This window comes from Microcebus murinus, chromosome 4, assembly GCF_040939455.1.
Source record: "Microcebus murinus isolate Inina chromosome 4, M.murinus_Inina_mat1.0, whole genome shotgun sequence".
Taxonomy (NCBI): Eukaryota; Metazoa; Chordata; class Mammalia; order Primates; family Cheirogaleidae; genus Microcebus; species Microcebus murinus.
In genome coordinates, this window is record NC_134107.1 from 82,907,318 (window position 1) to 82,928,151 (window position 20,834).

Sequence of the window (20,834 nt, forward strand, 5' to 3'; positions counted from 1 at the left end):
CATCTTTCTGCTAAGAAACTTACTTAAGTTAACATTGCTATTCCCAGAAAATCTATACTATCTCTCTCTCCCCATTCCTCCCAGAGAGTTTCTAGTGTTTATTTTGATTCTGTGGAGGTCTTTTTTATTTCATATTTGAAATGTATTATATCTCACTTGTACATCCTGTCAGCCTCTGGGTGTGCCTAATTATTATTTGAATAGCTTAAAATAGTATTTATAATGATTTAAAGGAGTTAATAAATTGAATAATAACAAAGGTAGTACAGATTATTTACTTGGTAGGCTAGTTTAGGAAATTTTAGTAAGAATCATGATACTATGAGGAAAAGAAAAATTCTTTCTAGTGGATATTCCAAAGGAAGAATTCAAAATTATCAGAAGAGAAAGGATCTGATACTATGATACTATGTAAGAATCATGATACTATGAGGAAAAGAAAAATTCTTTCTAGTGGATATTCCAAAGGAAGAATTCAAAATTATCAGAAGAGAAAGGATCTGCCCTGATAGTATTTCAGGTTTCCTTGTTGCCTTTTATCAACATTCCTCCCTGATGAACCTCAGGAAGCACTGGTTGTGAAGGCATCTTATTAATATTTAGATGGAAAGATTCTGGCCGTTTTTTCTTCTAACACAGGCACTTATCTGACTCATGGAAAGAATCTCATTCTTGAAACTAAAGAGATTCTGTGTGTTTAGGGTCCACAAATTAGAAGAAATAGGGAGCTAGAGAATCGTTGTGCTTCTCTTGGGCAGAAGCAACCATAAACACCTCACATTCTGTGTGGCTCATTCTATGCTAGGTTAAGTGCATTGTTTTAGAATCTGCTGTAGAAGTGGGAGTTGGCAGAATTGCATCATTTGAGATACTTTTGACTTGTCCGTTGGACTACCATGCTGATAAGGTCAGATGCAGGCCTCATAGAGACCAGTTAACTTTCTGAGAGGGGAATCTCTGTTCTTTTTGATCTATCTCATAAATATCTTCATGTAGTCAAAAAGACCAAGTAAGGGATAACTCATAACAAGTCGTCTTCACTAAAGGAGAGCATAGACATTCTTATGACAAGGAGCACTGATACTACAGTTGACTGTGAAGAGCAGCATAGCATTGGATCTTTAAAATGAAGACATTTTTTCTTTGCCTTTTCTCTGAAGTATTTCTGAAAGAAGGCTTTTATTCATGACAAATGAAGTAGAATCTAATATAGAAGCAGAAATTAATTCAAATGAGATTTGGATTCTAGTAAAAAGTCTTCCATGCCAAAAGTGGGTGTTGAATTATTTCTTTTTCTGTTTTTTGGTACTCATCTTAAACCTTATATCTGGTAAATAAATCATATCCTTCTAGGTCTTTATTTCATAATTGAAGAGTAAGTAGTTGCTGTTACTAAAATTATCACCAGGAATTCATAGACTCTTTTTAATAATAAAGCTTTAGAAAAGGTAAAGCTTATTAGTAATAAAAATTCTAAGATATTAAAATTAGTTACTTAGATGTGCCTAGGCCAGAGCAAGAAATCTGAAAGAGGTAGGTAGACTTTTAAAAATCTACTTTGCATATGCTGGAGATTAAAATATTGACTTGTTACATATGTTTCCGTTGTCAGTGCATTTATCTGGTACAATTATAAAAATTGTCAGTAAATGTATGAAATTCCAGTATAGGGTTAAATTCAAAGTAACTTAGATACAAAGAATCTAGTGGTATTTGTATGTTTTTCTCATCCTGTTATTTTCTGGGTGACCTTAAGGTAGATGTAAGGGAAAATTCCAAAGAGTCGTATCTTAAGCGAAGATGGTTTGGCTGGGATAATCAAGAAAGCCAGAAAGGGCTTTCCAGTCTCAGAGAACAGGCATAACTTAATACCTGAGTGCGTTGTTCAGGGTTTTTTGTTTGTTTGTTTCACTGTTCTCATAGATACTAGTATAGCTGAGTTAACAAGCAATAGTGAAATCAGTGTAATTATTTTGTAATCATACATCTCATATGCTTTGGGATGTGAGAAGATATCAAACTTCAAAATGTGTATGAATTACTAACTTCAAAAGCTGTCTTTAAGTCCTTCCAATAGGATTAACAGATCATGTCTATATTGTAAGCTTCTGTGGTCATGTACACTGATGTCAGTATGGGTGAAGTTAGTGAAAAATCCTAAGGGATAGGACTTGTGTGATATTGAAAGGCAAAATTTTGAAAAATAAAACTTTAAATGCATTCATTATCTTCTTAGTTCAGTATGGAAATTATCATGTTAATTATGGTATGTTAGTAGAATTTTGGAAAAATTTGTCCTTGTAGAACTTAAAATTTTAATTTCATTTTGATTATTCAGGATTTTTATATTTCAAAAGCAATTTCTATTCTCATCTTTGCTTTTTGAGATTGAGCATTTAATGCTCTATTTTCTAATCATACCTCTTTGTTACACATCAATGCTCCTTTAAGTTGGAGAGATCTTTTGAGAGAGGGAGTTTAGGAATGCATTTTAGCTTCTGTTTTAAGGTCTTTTTGAGAGAAACACTTTGAGAAAAGATAGTCTGTCCCTCTGAGTGTGAACATTTTTACCTTTTCTTATGCCTAAGAATGAGTTCTTAATATCGGGATTCCCTAATTCCTATGAGATCAGTTCTACAGTCCGCAACCTGGCTCATTTGTGGTCAAGAAATAGCCTTCTGTCTCTCAGTAATGCTGGTTAAGCCAGTTACTCTTCCATTAGCTGAGTGTACTCTGCTGCCTTGTTGCCATTATTCTACTCATGAGCTTTTCCTCATAGTAAGAAACTTGTTTATTTCCCTTCTTACCAATTAAGATCGTTCATTTCTCTTATAAGGCCTAGGTCAAAATTCATTCCCCAAGTGGGCTTGCCAGAATTCTTGAAACTACCCAGAAAATAAAAACAAAGATATCTTAACTCAGCAGCCAGTGTAATTCAAATTTAAGTGGTCAAAAGTATATGATATGATATTTTTGTTTCTGAGCAAATAATTGCTTCAATCTATATAAAAATTGAAGTTTAAATATTTTGCAATTATTGAATAATGTCCAGTTGCCATTCTTTATGGGTATTAATAAATATACATCAGGGCCAGTCACTGGTTTAATGAATGATAAAACCAGTATTATTATTGCTTAGGATATTGTACTATACCATTACCTCTCAATAGTGAAGAGGTTCAGATGTTGACAGTTTTAGTTAACTAGAGTGAAATAATACACTATTTAGAGCCATGTGAAAATAATCACCAAAAACCTTTTTTTTCCTGAATTTAGAAAAAATTTGGCTTTTTTTTCTTCCAAACTCTTTCATGTTAGCAGAATCTAGAAAGCTGTTTCAGAATCCTGTTAATGCTTTTCCTAACATTATCTCTCTCCTCTCTCAAGTTCTAATATTAAATAAGTCATAGATTCATTTGGATGTTTTCTAATGAATATTTTTTATTTTATTTTTAATGGGTATGTTGAAAACTTTGTATGGGGAAGAGGATTTAGCCTCACACCCTGCGTACTCTTCTAGGTAATATTTCATTTGTTTTATTAACCGGATTCACCTCTTCCGTGTTATTTGACCAGTGACATCATAACTTTTATTACTTTCAAACCTAGATATCACAAAAGAACTAATTGCAGAAACTTGTTATAAAGAGTGTTAAATCCCAGCATAATGCTGGGAATACCAAACTACAACTCTGCTTTTGGATTTTACTTTTCAGAGTTTGGGATTATCATATTATTTTCATAACTGTCCCCAAATCCACAGGTATAATTTTTTAGTCAAAAAAATTATTATGAATTTGAAGATATTTTAGTAAATGGCACAAACATTAAAAGAGAAAAACATTGGCTAAATGTTTTAATGATTTTAGAAATAATGAAATATTCTGATTGTTTAAAGCTATGTTGGAAAATGGGGTATGGCAAGGTCCCTTATCTTGAATAGTTGGAAAAAGTGGCTTTTTTCTGTTTTTAGAATTGTTGACATAAAGTTATTCTCCATTTCTAAATTTGGATTTCAAGTTCATTGAGCTAATCTTGCTTAAACAAATTGATTACCACCACCACCCCGAAGAAAACCCTTCACTTGTACCATATATTAGCCAAAAATGGATATACTTTTACATAGCTCAGTATTTACCAAAGACAAAATTACTTTAAGAAAGCAATTGAAGTTGACTTGGTAGTTCCTTCCCCAAATCAGTTTTTATGTTAATATTTTCATATGCAGTGAACATAATTTTTTTCACTGGGTTCAGAAAGGAAGATAAAAGGCCGGGCATGGTTTCTCATGTAATCCTAGCACTTTGGGAGGCTGAAGCAGGAGGATCACTTGAGTTCAGGAGTTGAGGACCAATCTGAGCAAGAACAAGACCTGGTCGCTACTAAAAATAGAAAAAATTAGCCAGCACAGTGGACTGCGCCTGTAGACCCAGCTACTTGGGAGGCTGAGGCAGGAGGACCGCTTGAGCCCAGGAGTTTGAGGTTGCAGTGAGCTGTGATGATGCCACTGCATTCTAGCCAGGGCAACAGAGTGAGACTCTGTCTCAAAAAAAAAAGGAAGATAAATTACTGATATTTAAAGAAGTTATAAACATTGTGAAGGAAAATTGCATGTAATTATGTGAAAAAACAGGCTATCCCCTTTTCCCCTTTCTAATGTGTTTTTGAAAAATAGCAACTGCTACTTCTCACATAAATACACACATATATGCTCTCTCAGATAATGAAGGTTTAAGAAGGCAGAAATGAAATGGAAATTTAGGGATGTGTATCCACTTTATGCTTTACCTAGTCAGATTTTGAAGGAGAGTGAACATGATGTTAGAACTGAAAAAGAGTTTCTCCCATAAGCTGTACTGTTTCCAGGGAAGAACAGTTAAATTGTGGGTTTCCATTGTGAGTAAGCAGTATAATACCTGTATTCTTAGCCAAGGATTGCAAATGTAAAGGTGAATGCTAGAGTAAAATATTAAAAACTTGTTTCAGGGCTATATAGACATTTTGCTAGTTACTTTAGAAAAAAATAATTATTTTTATATGAATAAATATAAAATCAAGTTACTTAACCTGAATTTTTAAATCAAAATATATATTCCATATAAACTCTATTTTACTGCATTTAAAAATCAGCCTGTATATTATCTGTATATATGTAGAATATGTGTATATATATATATCTATGTAGAAAATACCTATTCTATTGCATTAGAGTAATTTTATCAAAACATTCTGGATGAATATGAACATTATTTTGTAATTGAGTAAATTTGGCATAGCTGTTTTAAAAATAAGCCTTGGGACATAATTGGATTGTCTACAAAACTGATTTCATTTGAAACATTTTAAGTTGAAAGTTACATCTATCTCTAAGGAGTTTTTGGATTATTTTATCCTGAACACAGTACCTAAAATTAGAATACTGGACTAAAAATACAAATTTGTCAAATTTCTCTTTTCCCAAAGGTAACTAGAATAAATAGTTTGACAGACTTTCAACACTGGGGAAATAAGCAAGTTATAGGAAATTCGGCCAAAACTTAATCGTGCTTCTGTTCTGTATTTCAGAGGTCAGATAGTTCTTTTAGAGTATTTGACTTTTTCTAAATGAAGCAAATATTTTTAGCTCATTTTATTCTGTAATAATACAAAAATGTGGTGGCTTTTCCCATTGAGCTTGTAAATCTTAGCTAATTTGGCATGCATTTGGAGTCAGAGCTATCTGCACTATAAGTAAAATCAGTGGTCCCAGCTTGGTCTGGAAGGAACTTTCCATGGTGGTTTATAAAGGAAAACGTGAGTTTGCCTGTTTTGTGTAGTGGATTTTTATGGACTCAGGATCCAGCCATAAGCCACTGAACCTTGTTATGTTTCCATCCTCTTATTTAAATAGCAATATAATTTTCCATAGGATAAAAAAAGATACTAAGATCATTATATCTGGTAGTTAACGTATTTTGGGCCCCATATAAAATTGACACATCATTTAGAAAAATGAGGAGAAAGGCAGTAATCTGGAGACACTATTTTTAGGTTTTTACATTTTTAAGATATTCAAGAGAAATGAAAGCATGTATCTACACTAAGCCAAAATTTAGAAACAACTTAAATATCTATCAATAGGTGAGTAAACAATTTTAGTATATCCTTATGGTAGAATACTAGTTAGCAATAAAAAGGAATGAACTGTAGAATGAACGAATCTCAAAATTGTTATGTTAAGTCAGAAAGTACATACTGTATGATTTGATTTATAGGAAATTCTATAAAAAACCAACTAATCTATAATGACAAAAAGCAGATCATTCATTTCTAAGGGTTGGGAGTAGGAGAGGTGAGAAGTAGTGGGAGAAAATTTTGGGAATGATTCCTTTGATTATAGTGCTAGTTTCAGAAGTGTACACACATTTCAAAACTCTTTAAATTGTGCACTTTATGTGTAATGTATGTCAATTATACACCTATAAAGCTTTTCAAAACTTAGGGTACTTAATACTATTCCATTCACTATAACTAGAAGTTTCAAAACTCAGGTGAATACTCATACCTTGAATGTGGCATCTATAATCTGTAAATATTTTATTTGTATCATTGGTCTTGTTACATTATACAGTCATCTCTCGGGGGATTGGTTCCAGGAATTCCCACAGATATCAAAATCAACAGATGCTCAAATCCTTTACATAAAATGGCATAGTATTTGCATAGCACCAACCTACACACATCCTCCTGTGTATCTTAAATCATCTCTAGGTTACTTATAATACTTAACACGATATAAATGCTATATAAAAGTTGTTATACAATGTTGTTTAGGGAATAATGAAAGAAAGAAATTTGTACATCTTCAGTATAGACAAAGCCATCCATTCTTTTCTTGAGTATTTTCAATCCCCAGTTAGTTGAATCAACAGATAGGGAGGACTGACTGTATTTGTTTTCATGCCAGATTCTTTCCTGTTTGATTACTAATGCTAAAACCTTCCTACCACTAGTAAATAAAGTGGCATTTTTTTCATTGATCTTTTCAAGTCTAGTTTAGATGAATCAAATGGGAACTTGAAAAATAAGTTTCAAAATAAAGGCTAAAATAAAAAGTTGTAAAAAAAAAAAGCAGTGTGAAATTTATAGCCATTTCAGTTATTTTAATAATGACTTCCTGGTTAATGTCTTATATTTGTTTTGTGCTACAAGGAGTTCAAAACTTGGCAAACAGAAATATGAGCATACCTTCTTTTTTATTTATTTTTTGAGACAGAGTCTTCCCCTCTTGCCCGGGCTAGAGTGCCATGGTCAGCCTAGCTCACAGCATCCTCAAACTTCTGGGCTCAAGCAATCCTTCTGTCTCAGCCTCCCAAGTAGCTGGGACTACAGGCATGCATCACCATGCCTGACTAATTTTTTCCATATACATTTTTAGTTGTCCAGCTAATTTCTTTCTATTTTTTTAGTAGAGATGGGTCTCGCTCTTGCTCAGGCTGGTCTCAAACTCCTGACCTCCAGCGATCCTCCCACCTCAGCCTCCCAGAGTGTTAGGATTACAGGCACGAGCCACCGTGCCTGGCCTTGCATATCTTCTTTGATAAAAAGCAAATGAGAGTCTTTAGGATATTCTCAAATGTTCCTGTGTTTTGTCACAGAACCCTAGGTATTAGTTTCATTTAAAGGCTATAATTTTATTCATTTTAAAGTTTATTGCTAAATACATCCTCATAGTTCCAAGTGATACAGATTCTTCAAGGTATTAGAAGTTATGTTTTATGCTCCAAAGCAATTCATTCATTCACTGAATGAATTAATGGGCACATTCATGGCCATGGGCACAGAAGAAATAGTTATAGTATTATGTGATAAGTGCTATGATCATGTTAATTATGCTCAGGATGATAAAAACATGACATCTGTGCATCTAATCCAATCTCAGGGTGGAGATGGGATCTTTTTGGAGAGTTACCTAGAGGAGGTGTCACCTTCACCAGGTCTCAAATAATGTGAAATAGAGGAAGGTGTTTTAGACAGGTACAGCATGTGGAAAGACAAATGGTACTGAGAGGCTGTGCCATTCTACAGAGCTGTGGGGAGTGCACTATTATCGTTTAAAGTCACTTCTCACTTTATAAGATAAGAATGGGAAGGGGCCAAAGTAGAGGATAGAGAGAAAATGAATAGAAGAGATCCCCAGAAGCACTGGGAGAGTGGGTTGGCCTATAACCAGGAAAGAAAACTAACTCATTTTCCAAGACTAGAAAAAAAGTTACAAAGATGAGTGTGAATGAAGATAACTTTGAGGGAGGCAGGAAGAGGTGACAGGAGGAACCAGAAAGTCAAAATTGTGTCTCATGGTCTCAACGTTCTTATTTAAATGAGAAAGAGATGGAAATAGACTGGACGGGAATAGGGGCTTGAGAAAGTGTGCAGCATTTGGAGTAGTGACCATGAGGATGTGAGAAAGAATTGACCAAGGCCAAAAGAAGAAAGAAAAACAATGAGTACTATAAAGGGCCCATCCAAGACCAAAGACTATTAATTTGTAATGGTAACATTTTGAATAATGGTATAATTCCCCCCCAGCATTTCTCCACAGTCTCAGTATAAAAATGAAACAAGCACATATTAGCATTGATTCAGGCTTGGAATGTGCTAGGTTGAGATAAAATTACATGTATATCAGGAATCTGAAAGGTGCTTCTGCTTATTTCAAATGATTGGCCAGGAGTTCAAGCTTGAAGGGAAGGAGAAAAAAATAAGAAACTATAGAAGAGAGCCAGTAGACTGGAAGACAAAGAAGAGAAGGGTCTGGAGTCTCTGAGATTGGAATGCTGATAGAATGGGAGTTAGATTATACAGGAACTAGTTAGGAAAAAAATGTGATCAGAAAATGGGACAAGTGCATGTAAGATTTCTGGGAGAAAAATTTCTAAACCTTTTCCAGGGTGTGACTGAGGAAGTTAATGATTGAAATACAGTGATGAAGTGGTCAGTATCGTTGCAATTTAAAGGCGATCCAGGAATTTCAACAGTGGATTATTATATGGATTTTGTGCATGGAAGTTGACAGTTCCAATGTGACGGATGCAGTTAGAATGAAGTGAAATACTGATTGTTGTCCCAAACATGACTTAAGATTTTAGAGATGGTTTAATTACCAATAACAAGATGTCTTGGCTGTGCAAATAGGTGATTGAGGTAGGTAGAGATGACCATTATTGGAATCCAGAAGGTACGAGAAGCTGTCAACTTGAGTTAATTGTCCACTTAATACTGAAGCATATTAAGAGGCATGAATAATACTTGGAGTGGCAAGAGGCTCTGACCAGGCTTTAAAATTCTCCCATATATGAGATGGAGTAGCTAAAAGTTCATTAATTGAGTTTAAGAAGCAATTAGTGTTGAGGGAGAGGAGCACAAACTACTTTGGTATTTGGCTGAGCCCATGGATCCTGTCTCAGAATATTGGGTTTTTAAAAAATGTATATAGAATTATAAAGAAAAGGAATTTTATTGATATAGTTAACAAAATATTAAATAATGTCATATAATGTACTTTATTAACATACAAATAATATTTAGAAGCGTGTCTTATAACTGCTATAATGAAATAGTTACGATCACAAATGGTATATTAAGATATTTGCAACAACTACATTGTGAAAAGAAAATATCTGTATCTTCTTTTGATGAAAAGTTAGTGTGTAGTAAATACTACTGTTTGTTGCCTATATTCATAATTGGTGAAAATGTAAAATTTAAGTTAAAATGAACAAAAATTAAGGTATAATTTTTCCTCTCATTAAGTTCAGCAACCCTCTAAATTTTTTCATGGTCTTCTCATTAAGAAACTCTGTTTTAAAGGATGATATATCTAGAAGGTATAAACCTGAATAAAAAGAAGTGCTTGAAGAGAGAAGCATAGTTTAGCAGTGGCAGTATAGAGTTAGGAGACTATTTCCACACCTCTGGACCCTATAGTGATTGTGGTAGTAAGCGGGCTGGAGATGGTGGGGCTGTGCCTCAGTAAGCAGACTTGGCTCAGGAAAGCTTCAGGGGATGGGGATGGAGGGGTTAAGGCCAGTGTCCTTTGTGAAAAGAAGCCATACGTATTTCAAATGAAACCAAAAAATGAAGGGAGAAGCTGATGCTGTAGCAGAGATTATATTTATGATAGCTGGAAATGCCTAGTGGAAATTCTTAGGAAGGTAGGGAACAGAGAACAGATGGAAAGGAGAGAAAAGGAGACAGAGTAGTAATAAAGGTGTTAGGGCTTGGTCAGATTCAGATGAACTGGCCTTGCAGTCCTGGGTAAATACAGATTGAAAGCCTTTGCTCAGGTTTCCAGGTAGAATCCTGCTGAAAAATTGTTGTATGCCCCTGAAGAAATGTTACCCCATTTTAAATATGATGGTTATTATGGTGGAGAAACTTTGGATTTATGTTTTTACTTTTGATGTCTTTTTTATCCTTTTTCTCCCAGCTCAAGATAGAAAAACCTGAAGTTAGAGTGAGACACTTGATAGTAAAGTATAAAAACAATGTTGGGGGTGGAGGGGAGAATTGATGTCTTACAGTAATAAATCATCAAATGTTGTTCTTCATATTTGTTTTTATTGCTAATGCCAAACACACAAAACCATATGAGTGTTGGTGAGTAAAAATAAAATTTAAGAATTACTTTTTAAACACCAGCCTTGCCATTCTACCTCAAAGGAGGGTTTGAGACTATCTGTCAGAATAAAGAAAATAACAAAGTGAAACTAAGTAGTTAAGTATATATGTTTTTGGATTAATATAATACTAAACAAATTTTAAGGTTATGTAATTTTCAGTCATTTGAAATGGATAGAAGAATTTGGTCATTCTCATTGGGAAATGATTTCTTTTTTTTGATTGGGAAGTGTATTAACTATAAAATGGATGTTAATATTTCAGCTTTATATGTACACAGTTATTTTAATCTGCATTTTATTTCTTGAAACCTAACAATAAATTTGTTAATCAGATTGATTGTTTTGTTTGTTTGTTTTAGGAATTAGCTCTCCGTAGCCAGTTGCCAACGCTGGAGCAGGATGGCGGGACTCAAAATGCAGTATCTTCTCCCGGGATGTCTCAGGAATTGAGAACAATGACAACCAATAGCTCAGATCCTTTTCTTAACAGGTGAGAGTTGCTACTGGTGAATATCTGGAAAAGATCATCTCTTTAAGACCATTCCGCTTAGCTCTTTTAATAGACTGTTTTGAACATCTGTGTTGGCCAAAAACTATAGCTGTAAATGAATCTCTCCATAAATGGCACGTAGAATAAAAGAGGATTAAAAAGCTGTCTCCTGTGAGAGGAAGTGAGCTGTTCAGACTTGCAGAAAGGATACTTATTCAGTCTCAACGTGTTTGCTTCTGCTTATACTGTTGACTAACAGTTACTTAAAATTACAGAATCATGAAGGAACATGTGCATGCCTTTCTGTGAAAGCAAATGAAATGCATTTTAAACTTACTTAGGATTGCATTATAAGGATCACTGGAAGGAATTTTCCACATAGCTATTCAACCTGAGAGGTTTTACCCAGCAGCATTATAAGGCCTCATGTTCTTAAAGGCTGTAGTTCAAGGAGATAAAATGTAAGGTTGTGCCTCTTTCAAAAAATGCATTAAGATTAATGGCAGTATTTGTAACTAACATAGCTTAAACAACATGCTTTTAAAAATATTTAAACATATTTTGGTTCAGGAAAACTATGCCACCCTTTCGGTTCTCACCAATTAAATTGTTACCATTTGCTTGGTGCCTAGTTGGGAGGTTTAATTTTGAAGGCCATCTAAAATGCATTTTAAGTTGTGTTTACTCTTCTGACACACACATACATGCAGTTTAAAGTTCTGCTTGAAATTAGGTGTATTTAAACAAGATTATAGTTCTGAACTTAGACTGATTAGAAAAGGTCATAGCCACAGAACTTTTTTTTCCTCCCCCAACAAGGAAAATTTCAGATCAATACAATTCGAGTACCTGTATTACTGAAGGCCTAAAAAATACATAAGCTGCATATCCTTCTGGCAGTTGTTTATGAAGATTCTTTCTTAAAACTTCTAGTGAGAGCCTGTAGTTTGACATTCTATTTTCTGGGAAGATCACAGTGGCTGGTAATCAATGTCACTAGTGTAAAGGCAGAATCATATATCTACTTTCTGTAGCACCCCCAATTTCTAAAACATATATCTGACTTTGACATTTTTTTCTTTAAAAAAAACACACACACAAAACTCTTGATGGTTTCTCTATTTCTACTTGATTTACACATATTCCTTAAAATCTAAACACTTTTCCTCTAACTTGCTGTGAAGTTGGCTCTTAATAGTGGTGCAACATCCCCTTATCTCCCTTTTACTCTCGAGATCCTTCAAGGCCAGCTCAGACATCCTCCTCCATGAAACCTTTCCCCTTTACGTTTCAGGCTCCCTTTTTGTTCTGAATGCACTTTGTTCACATAGCTCATATAGTTCTGTATATGATTCATTACTGTATTTGTTTATCTCCTTCCCTGAAGTTGTGAGCTTCTCAAAAAACATCACTTGTGGATGGTGGTGGTAGTGGTGGTTAACCTCTTTGTCCTCAAAGCCTTATCTAATGCCTGTCATGCAGTAGCAAATAATGCTCAATGAATGCTTATTGAATGAGTGGGGCCTGCAGGAGGTGGGTTTTTGTAGGGAGCAGTTCCTAGTCAGGAAAATGGCCCTGTAAACTCTGTCCTCAGGAATGCCCATGTGTTTCCTTGTGGTTTGGAATGAACACTATAAGTTTGGTAACAGACTCAAATGTCTGATGCGTGTTCTATGCTTTGCAGTGGGAATAAAGTGATGACTGGGACCAGGCCGTTGTCCCAGATCAGGGCAGGCAAAATAAAAACAAACCACATCCTGAAGCCTTCTCATACATGACTGCATTGTATACAAGTGGTCTCAGAAACAAATTGTTTTCTTGGATCTGTGTGAGGCTTTTGAATCTTGCCAAAATGTGGCAGAAGCATTAGAATAAACCAGTAATTGCAGAGTGAGTGGGGGAGGGTGGACAAGGCAAATGCATTGAGTAATTTAAGGCAAAAATTTGAGGTATTGACTGAGCTTTTAACCTGGATTAATTGTATTATAAAAGCTTGTTTTTAAAGCTTAGGGTTTTTTTTTATTTTTTAACTTTTATCTAAGTTAAACAGATAGCTGCCTAAATGTCCAAGCTGTTGGGAAAGTTCACATTCATGTTCAGAGACCTTTAAGAAGAAAAACAGTAACCTTGGTTTTACACTTTTTCATAAGATTTTCTAGTTAGTAAAATTCAAAATTTTACTGTCAGTGCCAGCTGATGTCTTTGTGCTACTAGCTTAGGAAAGTGTTCTGTTTATGAAAGTCATGTTCTGAGGATATTTATCATACTTGTATGCAAATCTGGGAGACTTTTCATTTAGCCTTGAGCAAATAATCTATCGTGGGTCATGTTTTTCTCAAGGGATGTACCTTGTAGTTTTTTTTCTTTTGTTTTGATCTTTCCTTCTACTGGAGCTGTGCACCCTCCTATTTGTGCTGAGGCATTTAGGGTCCCCCCACCCCAGACTGAAGCAAGGAGATCAAGTGGGTATTCTTACCTTATCAGCAGTGATTGATCTATTTTGGCCAGTCTGAAAAGGAATTCTGGTTCTTTATTTGGGGTTGATTTTTTTTCTTGGCTTAAGTTCTCTGCAAGAGAGCTAGGAATTTAACATGAGTCTAGTGCAGACCTGTCCCACCTCCCACCTGGAGTTTGTGTTTTGACCTCTGCCTGTGCTACCACCACCTGGGGAATTGAGACTTTGCAACAAGTGAGCTATGTATGTGGATCCTAACCCCAGCCCCCACCCTCCAGATTAAAATGGCATTACTGAGCGAATACCTATGCAGAGAATGTTTTGTTTCCTACGAAAACTGAGTATATCTGTTTTACCTTATTGTCACCAAGTGCAGAACCTTAGGAGAGCTCTTGGCCCCTTCAAGCTGCCAGCTTCAGTTAGGATTAACTTGTCTGTCTTACTTCATAGCACAAGGGCTGTATATGACCCTGAAGGAGGGTGCTTGTTTTAGACATTGCAGGGTAGGAATTTTCACTAATCCTCTTTGAGAATTATGTTGGTAGTCACAAGGTGTTTATTTTTGCTTCAAATTGATTTTTTAAATTTTTGTGTTGGTTTTTAACTGTCGTATGTTGTAGTGGCACCTATCACTCTCGAGATGAGAGTACAGACAGTGGACTAAGCATGAGCAGCTACAGTGTCCCTCGAACCCCAGATGACTTTCTGAACAGCGTTGATGAAATGGATACAGGTTGGTATTCTTTATTCCTGTTAATAACCTGACTTTTAGTCAGATATAGTCATGTTATCACCAGGGCTAATAAGCTATTGTGAGCAAAGATTATTCAGAAGAAAACTGGTTAAAATATAAATCTTTTCCTAGTTTTTAAATATCATGGATTGGATATATTAGCTCTTTTGAATAAAACTCTGGTAATGTGATTTATTTTAGCATGTTAATGTTAATTGGCAAGGCAATTGAGAACCCTATTAGAAGTCTCTCTCCTTCTAGATTTGTGTTCTTAATTTTGGAGAGAGATTTCTATATGTGATTCAGTTAACCCTCCCTGTCTTCTGAGGGTTTTTAGACCAGCTCAGGTGTTATGGGTCTCAGGAAACCAGGTGACAAAGGGTAGATGGGGCGGGGCACCTTTGTTGTTAGAATAGTTGTAGGGGTCTTGCTAAGAAGACCCCTAACACTAAGGGAGCTAAGAAATGCCTCCCTCACAAAGGTAGTTAAGGAAGCATTTCTCCTGTGGCTTGCCTGATGACCATTGCCCTGGACTTGACAACTGTCAGAGCACACGTATCGGGAGGGAAATGAGGCAGTTCCCTTTGCTAGCCGGCTAGTTCTTTAGCTGACAACTCTTCCAAAAGTGTTTAGCAAGTCTTTTGTGCCTCTGCTCATACAGCTGATGGCTTTGATGCTGCCTAGAAACTATACCTCTGCCTCCTCTCTCTGCTTATCTAGATCTTAAGTCATCCTTAGGAACCTACTTCAAACCCATTTCATGTATAATACCTAGAGGTGTCGTACCTTACCTTGCTATCTTCATTTCTCTCTTCACTAACCCTCTGTAGCACTTAATAGTTTATATTAGTTTTTTTAAAGAATGTTCTATTGAGGCTCTGAGGAATGTTAATGTTGTCATATGCTAAAAAGGTTCTGTGGCCAGGTAAATTTGAGAAACCTGGAAGCAAAGGTAAGAAGATTTATTTAAGAACTTCTGGGAGGCTCATTTTGCTATTATGAATGTGAATCTCCAAGGGTAGAATAGAGTATTTATACAGTCTTTTTATTTTGCTTTAGTGCTTCCCAAAGTGTATATAAGGGCAAGGTGAGTCCATACCATTCATTTTTATATTTAATTTTATTATGGCGGTGCATATCTGGAAGACAGAAGGATAGTGATGCTTTTGTGTAGGGTACTTATTCTTTCACTCTCTGTTGGTTATAGTTTTGCAAGGCTTGTGGAGTTTTTTTGTCTTTTTTTAATCGACTCTCTTCCATAGTCAATACATAATGATGAGCAGTCAACCTATTGGTTGAATATCTGGATAAATGTTGAAGCAAAAATAAACTTGGCATTGATATTTTGTTATCTTTGGGCTGTTTGGCTTAAAATAAATTCTGAGCATCATCAGGTTAGGAGTCCTTTGCTTTCTCTGCATTTCTGTATGTTCATATGATACACCTCTGACTCTGATGTTAGCTTTTCAAAAAGGACCTTATTATCTCTCTTTCTGTTCCAACTAGGTGATACTATTAACCAAAGCACCCTGCCCTCACAGCAGAACCGTTTCCCAGACTACCTTGAAGCCATTCCTGGGACAAATGTGGACCTTGGAACACTGGAAGGAGATGGAATGAACATAGAAGGAGAGGAGTTGATGCCAAGTCTGCAGGAAGCTTTGAGTTCTGACATCCTTAATGACATGGAGTCTGTTTTGGCTGCCACCAAGCTAGATAAAGAAAGCTTTCTTACATGGTTATAGAGCCCTCAGGTAGACTGAATTCTAAATCTGTGAAGGATCTAAGGAGATAAGACATATATACCTGAAATTTCCAAATAAGCCAGTTGCAGTTTCTGGCTAATACAGAAAAAGATGAACAAACGTCCAGCAAGATTCTTTCATCCACTATTTTGCTCTTCTTTGTCCATTGCTGCTGTTAATATATTGCTGACCTCTTTCACAGTTGGCTCTAAAGAATCAAAAAAAAAAAATACTTTTATTTCTTTTGCTATTATAACTACTGTTCATTTTGGGGCTGGGGGAAGTGAGCCTGTTTGGATGATGGATGCCATTCCTTTTGCCCAGTTAGATGTTCACCAATCATTTTAACTCAATACTCAGACTTGGAAGTCGAATGCTTCATGTCACAACATTTAGTTTGTTCAAGCAATTGTTTCTTCAGCTGCCTTTGGCCAGTGGAAAAACATGACTTACTGGTCTGACAAGCCAAAAATGTTGTATCTGATATTAAGAACTTAATGCTGATTTGAAGAGATAGCTGAAACCAAGGCTGAAGACTGTTTAACTTTCAGTGTTTTCTTTTCCTTCTAGTGCTATCATTAGTCACATAGTGACCTTGATTTTATTTTTAGGAACTTATAAGGCATGAAACAATTTCCATAGAAATATATTAATTATTGCCACATACTCTAGTATAGGTTTTGGTGGGTGTTTTGTTGTTCTTGTCATCGATTGATTGGTTCTGTCAGAACCAAGACAAATTACCATATTAATGAATCTGTTTATAATTGTAGCTTGGGACGGTTGTTAGAGTTTTTGGTAAAACCTACATTTCCTGGTTTTTTACCATCTTATTTAAATCTTGATTATCTCTGCTCTCTCTTATATACATACATACACACACATACACAATGTTTATAATAGTGTGATAGCAGAATGTATTTTTTTTAAGGTTTTCCTACTTTCCAATTTATTTTTAAAATGGTAGCTTTGAATGTATGCATTTAGAATACATGACTAGTAGTTTATATTTCACAGGTAGTTTAAATCTGGTTGGGGCAATCTGCAGATGTTTAAAGTAGTTTAGTGTTCTAGAAAGGGCTATTACTACACATAGTGCTCTGTGCCCTCTGGGCACACAATATATATTATCTGATGAATTGGGAAGGAGTAAGCAAAAAATGGCTTTATTTTCCTCCTTGGACTCCCTTGGGAGTCTTGATGGGAAATCACTGAGTAGGTTCATAACTTACAAGACAGAAGTAAACTTTATAGCGGTTTACCTTTCTTTAGCTTTGTGAGTTTACCTTCACCTTAGTTTTGGAAGTAAATTCTAGTACTTTATTTCTCATTTGTAATGAATACATTAAAGACTAGATTGAAATGTTGCCTACAATATTCTTCTTACTTATAAGACTTGCTCCTACTTCTATATGCTGAAAATTGACCCTGGGTATAGAATATATAGAATAGTGTAAGGTCATGAGTTAGCTGGTAAAGTGATCAGATTGATAAATGTATATTGGTAGTTGAATTTAGCAAAGAAATAGAGATAATCATGATTATACCTTTATTTTTACAGGAAGAGATATAACTAGAGTATGTGTCTACCGGAGTAATAATGGTTTCCAAAGAGTATTTTTTAAAGGAACAAAATGAGCATGAATTAACTCTTCAGTATAAGCTATGAAGTAATGGTTGTGAATTAAAAGTGTGGCACCAGCTAAGCACCTCTATGATTAAGGGTCTTTCAATGTTTTTAGAATAAGCCCTTATTTTCAAGGGTTTATAACAAATATAAAATCTTCTTTCCTGGCTAAAGCTGCTATGAAAAGCCACAGCTTAGGAAGGCAGATTTTTTCGGTTACAAAATGTAAGCGTTTTGGCCCTTTGATTTGGAGGAGTGCAAAAGTTGGAAGTAAGAAGTTCGATTTTAAGTACTTTCAGTGCTAAAAAAAAAAAATGCAGTCACTGTGTTGTATATAATAAATCATAGGTCAGTCATTCATAATAATTAACTCCAAGGCTTTTAATAAAAAAACAACAGAAAGATTAAATCTTGAATTAAGTCTGGGGGGAAATGGCCTCTGTGCAGATGCATTGAGTTTTAGAGTGGTAATAAAATTCTACCTAGAATGCAAAGTAGAGTATATGGATGATATCATGTTGTTGGGTTGTTTTTTTTTTAATGTGCAGAAGAGCAAAGCTACTTGGAAGGAGTGCCTGTAATTTTCTAATAAGCCACAAATGAAGAATGCATCTTATGTATCAGCAGAATAGTGTTAGTTTAGGGGGAGGGTGGGAAGATGTGGGGAAGGGTTTTGAAGATTTAGTGGGACCTTGATAGAGAACTTTATAAACTGTTTCTCTTCAGTAAAGACTTGTCTTGCATCTTGCTGTCAATGAAGGCAGTCGTTCCTAGAATTTCAATCATTTAAGTACACCCACAAAACAAGAATATGGAGATCTTTGTTTCCCCTTGACTTTGATTTGCTCAGTCATACCTCAATGTTGTAGCAGCACTGTGGTGCCTGACACAATGCTTTGACCTTATACCCTCTGTACTGACTGAAGGAACCTAAGAGTCCTTTCTCTCTTTGAGTTTGAATCACGGCCTTTATGTGGTCTTTCTTGTTTTATGTCCTTGTTCCTAATGTAAAAGTGTTTAATTGCTTCTTGGTTGTATTGGGTAGCATTGGGATAAGATTTTAATGGGGTATTCTTGAATTGCTTTTACAATAAACCAATTTTATAATCGTTAAATCTATCAGCTTTTTACATTTGTGTTCTTTTCAGTTAGGGCTTCTTAGTTCTACTTGTAGTAGATGGAGCACATTGATTTGGAGTTTCAGATCTTCCAAGCACTATTTGTTGTAATAACTATTTTCTAAATATAGTGCCTTTAAAGAAAAATGAACATAAGGAAGTGACCTTGATACAAATAATGTTGCTATTTTAAGTATTCATATTAAATAGATGCATTCTATATGGTAGAAAGACTGAAAAATAACAGTAATTAATTGTGTAATTCAGAATTCATACCAATCAGTGTTGAAACTCAAAACAGTGCAAAAGTGGGAGGCAATATCCAGTGATTAACAATTTCATAGCTTTTGTATATCTGAGAAATGAGTGCTCAGATGAATTTTATCTCTGCAAGCATGTTTTTATAAGAATTGTGGGTGTGCCTATCATAACAATTGTTTTCTGTATCTTGAAAAGTATTCTCCACGTTTTAAATGTTTTATATTAGAGAATTCTTTAATGCACACTTGTCAAATATATATATATATAGTACCAATGTTACCTTTTTATTTTTTGTTTTAGATGTAAGAGCATGCTCATGTTAGGTACTTACATAAATTGTTACATTATTTTTCTTATGTAATACCTTTTTGTTTGTTTATGTGGTTCAAATACATTCTTTCCTTAAACTCTTCTTTGTTGTTTTTAACAATTGATGATATTTGAAACTTTTTTCTTAATGTTATTCCAGTAGAACAGGTACTAAAATTAAAGGTGATTTCAGTAATAACTGGTAGACAGGTTAAATTTAAGGTTAGTTTTGCTTCTTAAAGTTAAGTATGGCATTTAGAACTTTTGAAGTATGGATATAATTCTTTAACCTTTATATTCTGTACTCTTCACGTATACCATTTCCATCAATGATAGTGTCTAAGCAGAATTGCGTCTGCTTCATTCTTAAATGACTTTACTACATTATAACAGCTCAGAGGAAACTGAGAAGAGTATAACAAAATGTCCTTTGATTTTATTTCTCCAAAATACTCTCTCATGGTCTCCAGAACAGAACACTTGTAGTAGTGATCAATATTACTTATTGTTTTATAAATAAAAATGTTCACAAATTTAAGTGGTAGGTCCTGAACTTTGAATAAGAAGTAGATACGTCTTTGAAAATGATTTATTTCTTTGTGTGTGTGTATATATAATCAACTATTGACACATCTATTTTGGTAAGGCAAATCTGAACATTTTGCTACATATAATTTATTTAATAGAACACTAACTTTATAGAGCTTGAAATTGATGGTTTCCTTTATCTACTGCGAAATACAGTGGTCATACATTTTAGCTCAAAACCATACCTTGTGTCTCTATACATTGCACTTTTTATTGGGGAGTTGCTCTAAGGAGCAATGCACTTGTATGTTGGATGGCTTAAAGTCTAGTAATACGAGTCCACCTTCATCCTGGGTCCTGTGAGCCAGAATTGTATAACCTTTAGTTAACTCTGAGTCTGAGGAGTAGCAGAATACTCAGAATATGTTTGGATTTGGAGGAGCATTCCAAATATTTGAGAAGTATAGTAGTCTTACTTAGTAGCTGATATTGAGTAGTTACATAACATTTCCTTGGGTCTAAGACCCAAAATTAAAGTTCAGTAGCTCGGCAAATGAATTGCCCAGCTGAAATAAGCAGGAAAATAGTCTTTCCGAGAAAGAACAATAACTAGTAATAAAAAGAAACCTAGGTGATTACTACAGGAGTGGCCAGTAGACTGGTGGGTCATGTTTAATCCCCCTGATATTCATTTCTTAACAGCTGAGGTCACACAGGAGCAGCCCCAAGGACCCAGTAACATGTTTTTACCTTCTCTTTTTGCAACCAGACCTCCCTGGTCCTGGCAATTACCAATCATACTGAAAACCTGGCTTTCTTGTGTTGCTCTCCTTTGGCTCCAGAGTTCCACCTGTGCTAATGCTGTTGGACTCCATGGTGGCTCATCCCTATTCCACTTTAAACTGTT

The 20,834-nt window shown here is 35.1% G+C and overlaps 1 protein-coding gene across 13 annotated transcripts in view; it reads left to right on the forward strand.

The window, feature by feature from the left end:
• Window positions 1–19,497, forward strand: part of YAP1 (Yes1 associated transcriptional regulator) — a 117,512-nt gene extending 98,015 nt beyond the window's left edge. For 12 of the 13 annotated variants that reach the window (XM_012770526.2, XM_012770531.2, XM_012770535.2 and 9 more), the window contains 3 exons: window positions 11,021–11,151; window positions 14,227–14,339; window positions 15,846–19,497. In XM_012770526.2, coding sequence (XP_012625980.1) covers window positions 11,021–11,151; window positions 14,227–14,339; window positions 15,846–16,084 — 483 coding nt within the window. In that variant the 3' untranslated portion in view covers window positions 16,085–19,497. The other variant, XM_012770539.3, reaches the window with a different exon arrangement.
• The last annotated feature ends 1,337 nt before the right edge of the window (window positions 19,498–20,834 follow it).